The 15186-nt window shown below is 36.0% G+C and overlaps 1 protein-coding gene across 2 annotated transcripts in view; it reads left to right on the forward strand.

Moving 5' to 3' along the window:
* NSL1 (NSL1 component of MIS12 kinetochore complex) overlaps positions 1 to 12620 on the forward strand; it is a 34518-nt gene extending 21898 nt beyond the window's left edge. Inside the window, exons 5-6 of one of the 2 annotated variants that reach the window (XM_026509110.4) lie at positions 9809 to 9876; positions 11136 to 12620. In XM_026509110.4, coding sequence (XP_026364895.1) covers positions 9809 to 9876; positions 11136 to 11414 — 347 coding nt within the window. In that variant the 3' untranslated portion in view covers positions 11415 to 12620. The remainder of the gene's footprint in view (positions 1 to 9808; positions 9877 to 11135) is intronic. The other variant, XM_057315331.1, reaches the window with a different exon arrangement.
* The last annotated feature ends 2566 nt before the right edge of the window (positions 12621 to 15186 follow it).

The following is a 15186-nucleotide window of genomic DNA, read 5'->3' on the forward strand; positions in this document are numbered from 1 at the left end:
GAAAATCTTTAACCTAATCTTTCAACTTTGCTTCTTTACATTTCTTCTATTTTTGTATTCTTGTTTTTATTTAATAATTTATTTTTCTTTTGTAATGTCTATTATGATTTCCCTCAACTATAAGAGGATCCTAAACTTTCAGAATTATTTTCAGATTGCTCTATTTTTATGCCATCTGCATGCAGTAAGTTTCTCACCTTGACATTAGTTATATTGGCTGTTATTCATGGTTGTGATTTCTTCATGTATTTTGGAGTTTTGATTTGCACACTCTCCTTTGCTAAGATTATTTATGTGCCTATTTTCTTGTGACTGCTTTCCCCCCTTCCTATCTAGTAGTTTTGCGGTTGCCTTTCATCTGGTCCCTGAACAGTTTCAGCAAAGAGCCAATCTTGAGTTGGCAGCTTGGGGCCCCTGTTCCACTGTATTATATAGGAGAGAGTGGATCTAGTCACTAAGTCAGCAGGCAGCTTGGTCCAGGCCCAGGCTTTGAGGCATTATCTGGCTCCCATAATTTTTAATGTATGTCTCAGCTCCTGGCCATGGTTAATGGCAGGTCTTTTTCAGCCTCCTTTTCAGGGTAGGAAAACTCTATTTCAGCCCTTGGTTTCATACAGTGAAGCTGACTCTTCCCATTTCCTGCTCCTCTGGGGCACTTTGGGTGGGCCCCTTTTATGTTATAGGAAGCAAATTCCTGGTTACCTACTGTCTACTTACCATCTGCTTACTGGTGGATCTGCAACTTTGGCCTGACTTACAGCTTTTTCTCTTTTACTTTATTGTGGTTCATAGGAGTGTTTATTTTGTATATGCTTTGGGATATCTTTTTAATTTTCTGTATTTATCCGATGATGTTTTGGACAAAGGTGGGGAGTTTTGTGAATTTCCAAGACCAACTTGACCAGAAGTCTATGATACTCTTAAAACAGAAATCAGTTTTCATTCCTTGGCTTAAGATCTTAAAATCTTCCAATTAAAAAAACCCCAACAACAACATATATATAAAATACATTTCAAACTTCTTAACATTCCCTTACATGATCTGGCCCCCACCTACCTCTCCAAATTCATTTCAGGCACTTTCCTTTTTGCCAAAGCCCTCTGGTCTACCTTTCAGTTCTTTGAAAGTGCCTTACTTTCCCACGTGCTTTTCCCTGGTGCTTCTAAAGTTGGCATCTTCTCAATTTTTCTTTCTCATTTAAATGCTACCTCCTCAGAGAGATCTTCCCTAACCACCCTAATGACAATAGCCTCTCCCTAGTACTCTATCATAATACTTGTTTATTTCCTTAATAGGACTTGTTACAGTATATTTGTGTATTTCCTTGTTTACGGCCTCACAAAACTGAAAGCTCTGTGAGCTTTTTTACTTTACATTTGCATTATATGTGACCAGCATGTAGCACCATGCTCAATAAATATGAGTGACTGTTATTCATCTATGCACTCAACGTATTTATCAGATGTCTACTCTATGCCAGAACGGTTCGCACTGAAGAGGATATAATGTTGAGCAACACAAACAAGGTCCCTGCTCTACGGAGTTTATGTTCTAGTTGGGCAAAAAGTATAAACAAATATAAAAGTAAACAACCAGTGGTAGGGTGATGTGTTTAGGTGATGGAAAACACTTTCTGGGGGAAGTAACAAGGAGGAATTTATCTTATGACAATCAAGGGGAAGAGCTTTTTCAGTTAGGGAAGAGCTAGCTAGAACAAGGTTCCTAAGTCAAGAGTGAGCTTGAGTATTTAGGGAGTAAAAGACCACTGAGGCTATAGTGGAGGGAGGAGTGGGAAAGAACATTACAGGATAATGTTAGAGAGTCGGCCCAGGCCAGCAACACTGTCTAGGAGTTTGAAAATACGTGGTACCTTAAAAGAGATACAACTCTTCAGTATGGACCGATGCTGGTGATGTGCAGGTAGCAGTGGTTTTATAGAGGATTGTATACATCTGTGACCTAGCAGGTGTGTTCAACAGCTCTGTTTAAGTTGTAGCAAAGGGTTACCTTCCAGAAAGTCATAAATCACTGCTTAGTTTTTTGTTTCATTTTCACCAGGGGTGCTACTTTTCAATTCATCGTTCTTCACGCCTTTAGTTATCCCTTTAGCAACCAGTATAAGCCAGACATACTATGTAATGCGTGCGTGCTTGCTCATTTATGCACATAAAATACACTAGGAATAGCAAGGAAGCCCTCAGTTAGTGCTTTTTTGCTGAATGTCTACATTCGTGCAGGCTTTTAGAAGTTCATGTTTCCCAGTTTAGTCAGTGCAGTAACCTGAAAGCAAAACTAGGTTGATTACCCAATCTTTCATTTCCACTTTTTCATTTCCCTATGTTTTAGAAAGCAAGTGCCTAGGGAAGGCAATGTCCTCAAGGGTGCCTACTTCCACATTTTTAGAGCAAACTTTTTTTTTTTTTTAATATCCTTGCAGCAATCCTCTGATCGGTTGTCTACCAGTAAGATGAGTTTTCATTTGCCAGTTATAACCTTTTGTGATCCTATTAGCAAAATTAATAATTGCTTCTATATTGTCTTCTTTTTTAAAAAAAGTTCTTTGAAGTTAATTGAAGAGACTCCCTTTTTTTCCCTTGTCCTTCACTAAACATGTAGTGATGACAAGGAGCTATTTTAAGTTTCTCTACAGTAGACTTGATACTTCCAGTTCTTTTGCTGACCCTACAAGCAGAAGACTTAGAGACAGTTCCTCTTCTTTCCAAATAACGCCAACTTGCTTAAGCCACTGCCTGAATATTTACAGGTAGTCACCCACTTATAAATGGTTATGTTTCAAAAATACTTATTCAATCTGACCTTTGGAATTTGAAATGCGTTTCCCCTCTGAAAAAATTTGCAAGTGCTTTTATAAATTGGTAAGTTTCTAGGCTACCCTTTAAAGACCTATTTTTTCTTATAATGTAGCTGAAATACTACCCATTTATGTTGAAAAATATTAGGAAAATCACATTTCAGATGCACATTAATTCCACTACAGATCCTTAAATTGGATTTGGAGGGGACAGTTTGGATCCCTAAGCACCTTTGCAGTGAGAGGATAGTGGAGCCACAAAGATGTCCGTGTGAAGGCTGTGGAGAGAAAGCCATTGGGAATGCTTCTGGAGGAAGCCCGTCTGCAATCTCCTACATGGCAGGGACCGCCATCTGCATGTGCTACATTCTTCAGTCAGATGTTTGTATATCAGGAGTACCTATATGCTCTTACCAGTTACAAGAAGTAAAAATTTTATTTAAAATAATCTTGAGGGAGGGAGTGAAAGTTTACATATTTGAAATTTTCTAAGCAGATATTAATGTTGGAAAATGCTTTTTTTGGATGCATTTGTAGGCAACATATTCACATATTTAGTGATCATTTTTAATTGTGTGTTTGTTTTCCCCTCCTCTTTTAGTGCTTTTTAAAATCTTTGTGTGCTTGGTTTTATTCCTAAAATTATTGATGTTCCTTAGTTTTCAATGGAAGGAATTTAGTTCACTTAAAAAAAAAAAGGATACTATAATGTTACTAGTTAAAACAGAGTTAACTCTAGAATTGTTCTATTTTCAGTGTTTTACCAGACATAATTTATTTTTAATTTCAAGAGATTTTTATTATGTTGGAGCTAACTTTTGACCATTTGTTAACTTACATTCTTATGAGTATAGTATAATTCTGGACAAAGGGCTATTTTGGAAAGTTACATATAGAATATAAAAGAGCATATGCTTTGAATTCTAGGAAATGTGGGTTCTAATTCTATTCTAGATCATTTCTCAGTTCTCACAGCTTCTGTTTTCTTATCTATAAAAGGAGGCTGATGAAACTTGCTTGCCTCACAGGGTTGCTAATGGTTATTACACCTGATTGATTGGCAATGGCTGCCACCCCATACTACTGTAGGAGTGGGCTGTCAGGGGATTAAGTAGAGACAGCAGTCATGCCATTGTGTTTCTCTTCTCTGAACTCCTGTTTCCTTTTCATAGCCAAGTTTCTCAAAGAATAAACTGCAGTCATCAGCTTCACTTTTAATCTCTCATTTTTGTCAAAAAATCAGTAGTAGTTAGTATTTTTTTTATTATGACTATATAAATGTTCTTCAGTATGAGTCAGGTAATCATTACTATGAATATATTTTTCTCGAACAGCTTTCCATCCTCCTTCGGAATGATAATTGCTTTATTTTTCTGTTTGTTTTGTTTGCTGTTGTGTCTATCACTAATTCTTTCCCAAACTCTTCAATAGAACTGTAAAATTCCTCTCAATATGGTAAACACTTAAGGTAATCTGTCAAATCCATTTTAAAGCCTTTTCCTTTTTCTTGGAGATACTCCTCTGGGAGCCCTTTTGTTTTCCTATTCTAATCTGGACTGGTTGCCGTCTAGGCCTCTGCAAAGCTTTTGTCCCATCTTTTCCTTTCCTCATCATCCTAGGAATTTCCTGTACTTCTGTTTTGAATCATGTTTCCTGGTTCCTGTGTTTTCTTCTTTCTTGATTTATTCCCTTGTTTTGGTATAGCACATCCTCTACCATGACCTCCCATTCCCACTCACCCCAGCCATCCAGCACCAGATCCTCTTCTACGGAAACTTTCTTCAAACACCTGTGAAGCTTCTACTCTTCTTTCAGTTCCCCTGTTGGACTGACCTCACGCTTCTTTGTGCTTCAGCAGCACACTCTTGTCATAGCCTTGTTCCATCGTAGGACTGAGCACCTGCTCTACATGTCAGGCACTGTGTTCAACACTAGGGAGTCCAAGGGTAAGAGAATGAGGTTCTTGTTCCCAAGGAAGTGCTAACGGATAAGAACACCTTGGTTCTCACTGGAGACAGTACTGCCCCCTAGCGGCCCTTTTGAAAAAGTGGGGGAAGTTTTTGGTTACCACAGTAATGGGGAAGGTACAGCTGACATTTTGTAGTCAAGAGCCCTGAACACTGAACGTCTTATATGTCCAGCACAACTTTAGAATATTCCACCAGAAATTCATGTGTGAAAATCTATTGATAATTATCCAAACCTGGGACCTAACTCCATTTTACACATAAACTACTCTTGGCACTTTTACATTGTCGTTGCTTGTGCAGCAGATAACAGCTATTGTTGTCCGTCAATGTGGGTTTATAGACAGTTTTTTTTTTTCAAAATATCATGTGTTTATACAAAAATTAAGACTCCCTTGGATGATAGATTATTTTGTAAATCATGCAGTAACAATGAAGAATATAAATTACCATATCCTATAAGTAAAAGTAAGATAACTTTCTAGAGTAGATGTTAAAAAAGGTTCTGTTCATTGTTGTGTGGATGTGTTTTTATATTGGCGTATAACATACAGTGCATAGCTTGATGAATCCATACACATGCATACACATAAACACATGTAACTGCCACTTTGATCTAGACATGCTGAATGTCTGCATGGTAGGGAAACATAGGACAAACTTATTTGTAAACAGTATATTTTCAAATAACGTGTGTATTATGCTTTCATGTATATAATAAGTACAATTGAAAGTATCCAAAAAGTCTAGAAACAGGAAAATAGTGTATTTATTATGTATTAACAATTGGACCCATTGCCTTAAATTTAGAAATATTTTACCTAAAAAGGTAATTTGAGTTTAAAGAAAAAGATATTGGGTATAGTATCTGAAAATGTAACTAACACATATTGATTCTGCTTCCTGACTTTATGGATAGTCTGTACTTTGTAACATTTTCAGTACCCAAAGCAGTTTCCTTACCTTCCTTTCTAGTTAGCAATCCCTGGCCACCAGAGGTAACCACTATTCTAACTTACATCATCATATTTCTTCAAATATTCTTTCTCTATTAGTCAACATGTGCAGGAAAGGTAAATAAAACTAAAAAGAAACAAACTAAATAAACGAATCTTTGCAACCAGAGCTGCATTTTATCAGTCTATGAAATGTTTTAGGTTCAATTACAACTTTCATACTCCTTTTTTTTCAAAGGACAATTAATTAGCATTTCCAACAGCATTTTTAATGGAAAAGGATTTTGGTACAGTATATGGTTATTACAAAAGCAACAAAGCTGATGGGAAATATGTTATAGAAGATTTGAGAGTCCTTTTAAATAGGACTAGAACCAAATGTTACTAAGTTAATGGAAAGCTAAAATGTAGGAATCTCATTTTTTAAAATAATAATTTTTTTCTTTATTATTTTTTTTTTTTAGAGAGAGAGCATGTACGTGGGGGTGGAAGCGGGGGTGGGGGACAGAGGGAGAGGGGGAGAGAGAAGTTCTTAAGCAGGCTCCATCCCCAGTGTGGATCCCAATGTGGGCCTCAGTCTCACAACCCTGAGATCATGACTTGAGCTGAAATCAAGAGTCAGATGCTTGGGGTGCCTGGGTGGCTCAGTCATTAAGCGTCTGCCTTCAGCCCAGGGTCCTGAGATCGAGCCCCGCATAGAGCTCCCTGCTTAGCGGGAAGCCTGCTTCTCCCTCTCTCACTTCCCCTGCTTGTGTTCCCTCTCTCGCTGTCTCTCTCTGTCAAATAAATAAATAAAATCTTAAAAAAAAAAAAAAAGTCCGATGCTTAACCAACTGAGCCACCCAGGCACCCCAAGACATGATTTTAAAATACTTCCTATTATTGCTGCACTAAATACTAAAAATATATTTTTGTAATATAGATTATATGATTTTAAAACTTTAATATTAAAAAATCTGTTTAAAATTCTGGTTGTATTTTTAGATCATTTGTGTTTATTCTTATTCAGAATCTATCCCCAGAGAGCTATCCATAGTCCAGAACTGATTCATAGCGATCAACCACATATCTTCTCTATGGTTTCTCACATTCTCATTTTGGCCCAGTCTATCCTGTGTTCCTCATTGCCTTTTGATAGTATGATCACTGAAGTCTTTTTAAGTAAATGTGTATACTAAATGTAGTCTGAATTATGGGGGAATTGCAGAGTAGGATTTAATCTTACACCTTCCCATATTATAATGTAGGGAATTATTTTGACATGACATTTTTAATAAGGCCATTTCATTTGTAGAAATACTGCACCTTCTAATTTTCACCATTTCTTTTTTTTTTTTTTTTAAGATTTTATTTATTTATTTGACAGAGATAGAGACAGCCAGCGAGAGAGGGAACACAAGCAGGGGGAGTGGGAGAGGAAGAAGCAGGCTCATAGCGGAGGAGCCTGATGTGGGGCTCGATCCCATAATGCCGGGATCACGCCCTGAGCCGAAGGCAGACACTTAACCGCTGTGCCACCCAGGCACCCCAAATTTTCACCATTTCAACAGCCTATACTTTGTCTCAGTAGGTTAGCCATACTTCGTATTTTCTCCTTATCATATTCAAATAGTATAGTCTGTTATTTCTCATAAAAAACCACTAATTTTTCTATTTCTGTTTATCTGATCTTTTGTTTTCTATGTAGAATGACTTCTAATATAAATTTTCTTAAATCCAAACTTATAATAATAGGTACAACTATTTGAGTACTTCATTATGTCTTCTGATATGGTTGGATATGAACATATTAAACATATTCAATAATATTTTATTATAAATGTCTATTTTCCTTTGCATTTTTATTTATACGTACAAAAATCTATGAATTTTTTTTTGGAATAGTAAGGGAACTTTACGAAATATGTTCTAAAGGGGGAGGTTGGATCTGATAGGGTTGAGAAACCATTCTAAACACATCAGTGCGATGAAGTCTTCCAGGTACTCTGATGGCACTGTCAGGACACAGTGGCAGTCTGTAGCCCGGGAATGCTCAGTTCAGGCAGAGGGTAGAATCCGTGGCAGGAATCATGGAAATGCGAGGCTGCACAGGAGAAGTTTGAGCCGATTTTCAACAAGTACTGGTTGGTTTCTGTGTGTTTCTATGTCTCTCTTCTAACCTGCAAGTTCCTTGAGGGGCAGAGACCATTTTTCCTGATTCTGAGTCCCTAGTGCTGGGCCTAGCCCACAGAAAATACATAATAAATGTTGGAAGAATGGACAACTCCCACACAGGTGTGTAAGTGTGAGGGAGAGAGCTGAAGGGTGGGGCTGGCCAGAAGTCAAATTGCTGCCAGAGTACCAAGAGATGGATCACGTATTTGCCGTACTCAGAAGAAAATTTAATAATTGCCTAAGTACTTTGGGGGAAATCTCCTTAAATCTTAAAAGAATTGAAATTAGCATATTATTCTAAGGCAAGGGTCCTTAGAATAAAGGGGGATTATGAACTTGGATAGAAAAAAATTACATTATTTTTACTAACCTCAGACTGAAATTTAACATTTCCTTCAATGTTAAATGTAGGTCACAGTGGTAGTATTAGCAGTACCTGTAATGTTTTTTGCTACTAAAAGCCATAGATATTTTCAATTTCATTTGTTGCAGGTACCTCACAATATTTTTATGCTCATTATTTTTATATCATGGTGATTATTAGACCTGCCACTTGATCTTGTTATTTAAGCCATTAATAAAGAAGCTCATGTATTACCTATCATAACTTCATAATAATTATATTTTTAAATTTTATTTTAAAACATTCTGAAATTCTAGAGTAAGCAAAAACAGTGTTATAATGATAGAAATCAGATGAATGGTTGCTTCTTGTAGAGAAGGTTGATTGGGAAAGGGACACAAAAGAACTTTCTAGGATGATGGAAGTGTCCTATGCATGGTATGCATATATTACAGATGACTGAATATTAAGCTTGAGATCTACATTTCACTGTATGTAAATTACACCTCAATTTAAAAACTAATACATTTAGAACTATTCTTAGAAGGTGTCTGTAGCCTTTATCAAATTGCCAAAGAAGTCTGGTAGCAAAAATGGTTAAGAACCCTTTTTCTGAGTCCATCCTGTTGCCTTTGCCTTTCTCTTTCTTTGAGTACCCTCTTTCTCCCAGTTACTTTTGCTATTCATTTCCTTTTTTTTTTCTAAATTTGTTCTCACTTTTTGACCTAAGGAAAGTCAGAAAAGAAAAATACAGCTCTGAAAGAAATTTTTTGCTTGGTTATTTGCCACTTTCTTGAAGCCAGTAAGGCTGTAACTTTCCTAACATGGTTATGTATTTGCTTAGACTTGAAGTAATTTCTAGTGACAACTACACTTCTCAAAACTAATTTGTAGATGATTTCAAAATGGAATGATTTTTCTTATCCAGTTTTGCTTGGAGTTTTAGTAGGATTTTTATCCCTTTATATCATTGAATATGCAGTTCTATTGTGAAGTAGCCATGAACATTTATAACAAAGATTGGAAGGAAATAAAATGTATTAGGAATCAGAAAAGCACCAAGGAAGGAAGGAAAGAAAAATTAATATTACTGACAGTCTAATCCAGGTTTTTCCCCCCCAGAAATCCCATCTAGGTATTGTTGACACAGTGTGATATTGTATGTTCCGAATTCAAATATGTTTTACTTACATAAGACTCAGAGTAATACAAATATCAAATATTAGCCTATATCTATTTTCAAATGTGATGACAGGGCTTGACGATGTTAAACACAGTGTAGATACGTATAGAACAAACATTGGGCTATTATTGGCACACAGTGCTAAGCCTACTCCTAATATAACTCTTGTTGCCTACCATAACTGTTAGTTTTACTCTACTATTCTAACATTTCTTTTTATTTATCTAAATAAATTTAATAGGACACTCATTTTAATAGATTACAAAGTATTTTAAGAAAGATTGAGCTAAGGTGGATAGTCCTAACTGATTTTTGTCCAAATAGCATCTGTGTCTTTTATGACTTGGTATTAGATAAAAAGCCTAAAATACTATTTGGCGGTTTCTTTGCAGCCTCTCGTGTGGAAAATTTGAAATGCAGAGGAGAAACAATAGCTAAGGAGATCAGTGAAGCCATAAAGGTAAAACCTACATGCTAAAAAGTTATAAAATGAACAAAATGTAGCTAGGTATTTGCTTTCAGCGTCCATATGTATTTTAGTCTTTTGTAACAGGAATTCTCAGTAGTCTCTTAAGTAGATCTTTAATGAATTTATTAAAGTGACAATAACATTGAGAATAACTAACATTTAGTAGGCACCAGTATGTGCCCAGTATTATATCTAGCTGCTTTGAACACTGATTATATTTTTGAATTCTGAGAGTTAGCAGTCTATCAAACAATTTTGGATAATAATAGCACCTAACATTTAGTGAGCATTTATGGGTCAGGCACCATCTAACTACTTTACAGATATCACTTTATTTAATCCTTGCAATAACCCTATAAGATAGATACTGCTAATTTCCCTATTTTATAGTTGAGAAACTGAGACACAGAGAGGCTATAGATAGCCCAAATAAATAAATAGTCAGACTTAAACCCTGGATATTTGGCTCCCGAGCCTATATTCTTAACCACTATATTATGCTGCACACCCAACTTGGATATCTTAATATTATTATAATAAAATAGCTTATATTCTTGACATTTATTTTATGCATACAGGAAAACATTTGGATTTCTAGTGTATGAAAACTATTTTAAAACTCCTCTGAATATCCCATGTTCTGATAATTTTCTATAACATTCTTTTGTGGTTTGTATTGATTCCATGATTTTCTGGTACTCATAGCATTTTCATTATCAGGAGTTGGCAAACTGTGGCAGGCAGGCAAAAACCCAGCCTGCCACTTGTCTTTGTAAATAAAACTTCATTGGAACACAGCTATTTCCATTCATTTATTTATTGTCTGTGGCTTCTTTACATTGCAATGGCAGAGTTGAGTAATTGTGACAGAGGTGTAAGGCCCTTTACAGGAAAAATGTACTGATTCCTGCTCTTGATGATCAAGATTTCTAAAACACTTATTATCTTAAAATATGGAATTTCAGACATTAAATCCTTGGCTCTGAAATTCTGTTACTTCCTGCTGCCAAAGTTTTATTCTACTACCAGTCATCGTAGGAATAGAATATTTTTTTTTAGTTTTAATTTTTGGTTAAAATCCTCAACTAACATTGGCATTTTAAGGTAAAACCAAATATCCATGACCCAGATAATTAGGTCTTAGAAAAAGCTTTGACCTGAAGAATGAAAATCTAGAGGGTTGTATTTGTCTCTGTGTGTTTGCGTTCCAACCTGAAATTAATGTTAAGTATTACTGTTGTTTGTTTAAGTCCTTGCCTGCTTTAATTGAACAAGGAGATGGATTTTCCCAAGTTTTAAAGATGCAGCCTATTATCCAGCTCCAGAGAGTCCACCAAGAAGTCTTTTCCGGTTGTTCTAGGAAACCAGATGTTAAACCTGAGAGCTTTATAACACGAATAGAAACCACACCAACAGAGACTTCAACCAGGAAAGCCACTGACCTGGTCCTGAAAAGAAGGCGAACTAGAGACTGCCCCCAGAGAAAATGGTATCCGCTGCGGCCAAAGAGAATTAATCTTGACACATAAGCTCTTCTTGTTTGTCTTGAGAGTTAAAATTTGGCACTGTCAACATTTAGATAACAGCCTAATGCCTAGACAGGACTTCATTTAAAAAGACAAGTAATTCTTTAGTGATTCCTTTATACAAATATAGTAGCTCTATGCTGGGATATAATGTAACAATTGTATTTCCTCATCATTTCGTCTTTAGTAGATGAAAAGTATATCTTTTGAATATTGGCACAAAGCCCATCAGTGGGCATTAAGAGTGCAAGCTTTTACGGTCCTTAAATGTAATCCGCTCTTGGCTGCCTGACAGCTTTTGTAGAGGGTCACGAGAAACACATTCTCTTGGATTTCTAGTATACATCTTTCTTTTAAAAAGAGCAGTGTCATAGTTGTCTCTGTTTAAGTGCTGAAAGTAATCATCAGTTCTGCTTAGGAGCCAGGGGCAGACAAAATTGTGTTTTTCCCCCAATGCAGTTTGATTTATCACACTGATATGCAGATGAGAAGACTGGCTTTGACTTTGCTACTCCAAGTTCAGCTAATTTGGATTTGTGGTATTACTTTTAGGATTTTTTTGTTTTTGTTTTGTTTTGTAAGACAAGACAACTTATTTATATAAGACTCTCTCTTAGAAATAAAAATTGGCATGTAGCCAGTGTTTCTTGTCCACACTTATTTTCCACAAGCCTTTCAACTTTTAAACATTATTTGACTTGGGACTAAGGGTTTCTTTTCAGGATTTCTCATTATATCTTTGTACATGATTGCAGTTCAGAAATATATATTGGATTAAAAATTGACAAATTGTTATTGTGGAACAAATATAGATGCAGTCATACGGAACTATTTTACATTTAAGGACATTTCTTTATCAAGGATGTTATTGGTAGAAGGCTGAGAAAGCTCTATCGCTGTAGTTTCTTATAGCTCTTACTGTGTCTCTTCCTCACATTAATACAATGTAGACAGGGTCATCTAACTTTTCTCCTTTGCTGACTGTATAACTTCATTCATTTGCAGAGGAATTTACTAATCATTACGTTGGGAAATCTGTACTTACTTATGTCTTAACAATCATAAATGTCTAACTGTGACAAAGTCTGTCTCAGTGAAGAAGATTTACAAAGCCACTTTATTGCACTCTGTATTTTATGTTACAATTTCAGATCTTTATGTTTGTAATAGCAATGTGTTTTTAATTAAAATAATGTACAAAGACTGGAATCTTGATACTGTGTATTTTTTAGTTGTTGTAGACATCTTGAACTCAGCTTTAGGTGAATGGTAGGTAAGCATCCTGCCTTTCAGAACATACTAAGTTTCCCTTTAAAATTGTTTTGAAGCTACAGAATATTGTTATTCTAATGTAGTGCTATGTTTTTATAGTATAAAATTCTGTGTGATTTGTTTCATTTCAATAGCCTGTAAACAAAACAATTATTGTTAATTCTCCTAGATTAGATAATTGCATTGTGATTATATAAGAAAACGTCTTCCTTTTTTAAGAGATACATATTGAGATACATAGAATTTAATGACTTGATGTCTTGTGTTTGCTCTAAAATATGTCAGCAAAGAAAAAAAGAAAAGGAATAGATTAAGTAAATGTGGCAAAAATCTTAATAACATTGGATCTGTGTGATATAACCATCCTTTTACTCTTGTGCCTATTTGGAAATTTGCATAATTAAAAATAAAAGTTTGTTATATTTTAAATTTTCCCGACAACTGAAACTTGAAATCCCCCAGAGAGCCCAGAGTGTCACTCCACAATTATAGCAGAGTTCCAAATGAAATACCAGTGGGAAGGACATTATATTAGCATTATTAACTAGGATAAGCATGGCCAGTATCAGTAAAAGTATTGGGTAAGTATACTTTTCTTTTTATATTAATTAATTTATTTTTTTAGTAATCTTTATACCCAACATGGGGCTTGGACTCACAACCCCAAGATCAAGAGTCACATGCTCTTCAGACTGAGACACCTAGGTGCCCAAAGTATACGTTTTTAGGAAGAGAAATTGGATTCCCGCATAAGCCAAGAATTAGATAATGAAAAGTAAGAAAGTCTATAGTTGTAAGCAATGTTGAAGGAAAACAAAATCAAATGTTGGCCTCCTTATGGTAAAAAGAAGACCAGATTGGTTGAAGTCTTAAAACTTGCTTTCAACCAAAACAATACAAAAAAAGCACAGCACAAGAAGGTCAAATCCAGTTCCAAGGGAGAGAGAACATTGTTAAAGTGGCTGGTTTCTGAAAGAGGAGAAGGAAAATCTGTTTTCTAAACTTCAGCCATTGGAAACTATATTAGTCTGATTGAGTTGCTATAACGAAATATTAGACTGGACGGCTTCAAAAACAAATTTATTTCTTACATCTCTAGAGGCTTAAAGTCCATGACCAAAATGCTAACAAATTCAGTTTCTGGTGCGGCCTCTCTTCCTTTGTATATGCGTGCGGATGGCGGGGGAGAGCTGGTATCTCTTCTTATAAGGACATTAATGCTGTCGGATCATGGTCCCACCCATATGACCTTATTTACCCTTAATTATTCCCTTAGAGGACGCATCTCCAAATAGAGCCCACCTTGGGGGTTAGGGCTTCATCAAGGTATTTTGAGGGGACACAAACATTCAGTCCATAACAGCAGACAACAGAAATCTTATCCTAGACCTTCTTCTCTGGGTCATTATGGCTTGGGCTGCATAAAGAACAAAGTCAATAAAAAACATTTTGTTTGCTTCAAAATATAGCTGTCTCTAAAACTGAACTTGTTTGACTTCTGTTGAAGGGCATGGTTTTTCCTTCTCCCCCTTCACAGTCATCCATTCAACAAATACATGTTAAGCTCCTACTCAGTTCAAAAGTCAGAAAGGTTGAGAGCATAGTCTCAGAACGAGATCATCTATTAATTATTATTAGTTCATATTATTAGTTCATATTATTAAATAGTATTGGAATATTGGAGTATTAGAGTTACTTAGCCTCTCTGTGCTGCTGTTTCCTCTAATGTAACATGGGGACGATGGTAATACCTACATCATAGGGTTATTATGTGAAGTAAATGTGTTCATAATGTAAAGTCCGTAGGCTAGTACGCGGCACATAATTTACATAGTGAGCATTCTATAAGCACTTTTACTACTTGGTTTGATGAGGGAGATGAAAACACTCCTAGGATAAACATTGTCTTCAAGAAGCCCGTATGCTAATGAGAATGAGCATGTAAACAATGATCACACAAAGCAGCTAATGCTATACATACGTGTATGTGGCAGACTTTGGGAAGAAGTCGTGAAAGTCTTTGTAGAGGTGACATTTCAGCAGTTTCGAGTGTTTTAGGCAAATAATCAGGAAGATCCCTGCAGTGTGAAGAGAATTTCCCAAGGCAGGTGGTTGGGAGAGAGCATGGTGTACTGAGGACCATCAGGTAAGGCTATATGTATAGGTCTTGTCTAAAAAGTCTTGCTATAGGTGAACTTGAAGAGAGGCAGGGTCAGCTCTAAAGGACTTTGTACTTTTTAGAATTGGCAATGAGGAGCCATTCGACAAAGGAGGGGAAAGGAAGGAGAAATCTGTTGAGTCCATTTTTCTTGTGTAGCACTTACCCCCAGAAAGGAAGAACGAGAGAAACAACACACTCATCTGATGATGAAACCAGGAGGTATATTGCCTAGACCATAGCATATGAAGAAGGAATGTGTATGGAGGAAACAGTAATGAATTAGCAGATCAGAAGATCAAATCTAAGTGTCTGCAGAGAGAGACTGGTAAGTGAAATTTGCCA

Source organism: Ursus arctos, unplaced genomic scaffold (genome assembly GCF_023065955.2).
Source record: "Ursus arctos isolate Adak ecotype North America unplaced genomic scaffold, UrsArc2.0 scaffold_2, whole genome shotgun sequence".
Lineage (NCBI taxonomy): Eukaryota > Metazoa > Chordata > Mammalia > Carnivora > Ursidae > Ursus > Ursus arctos.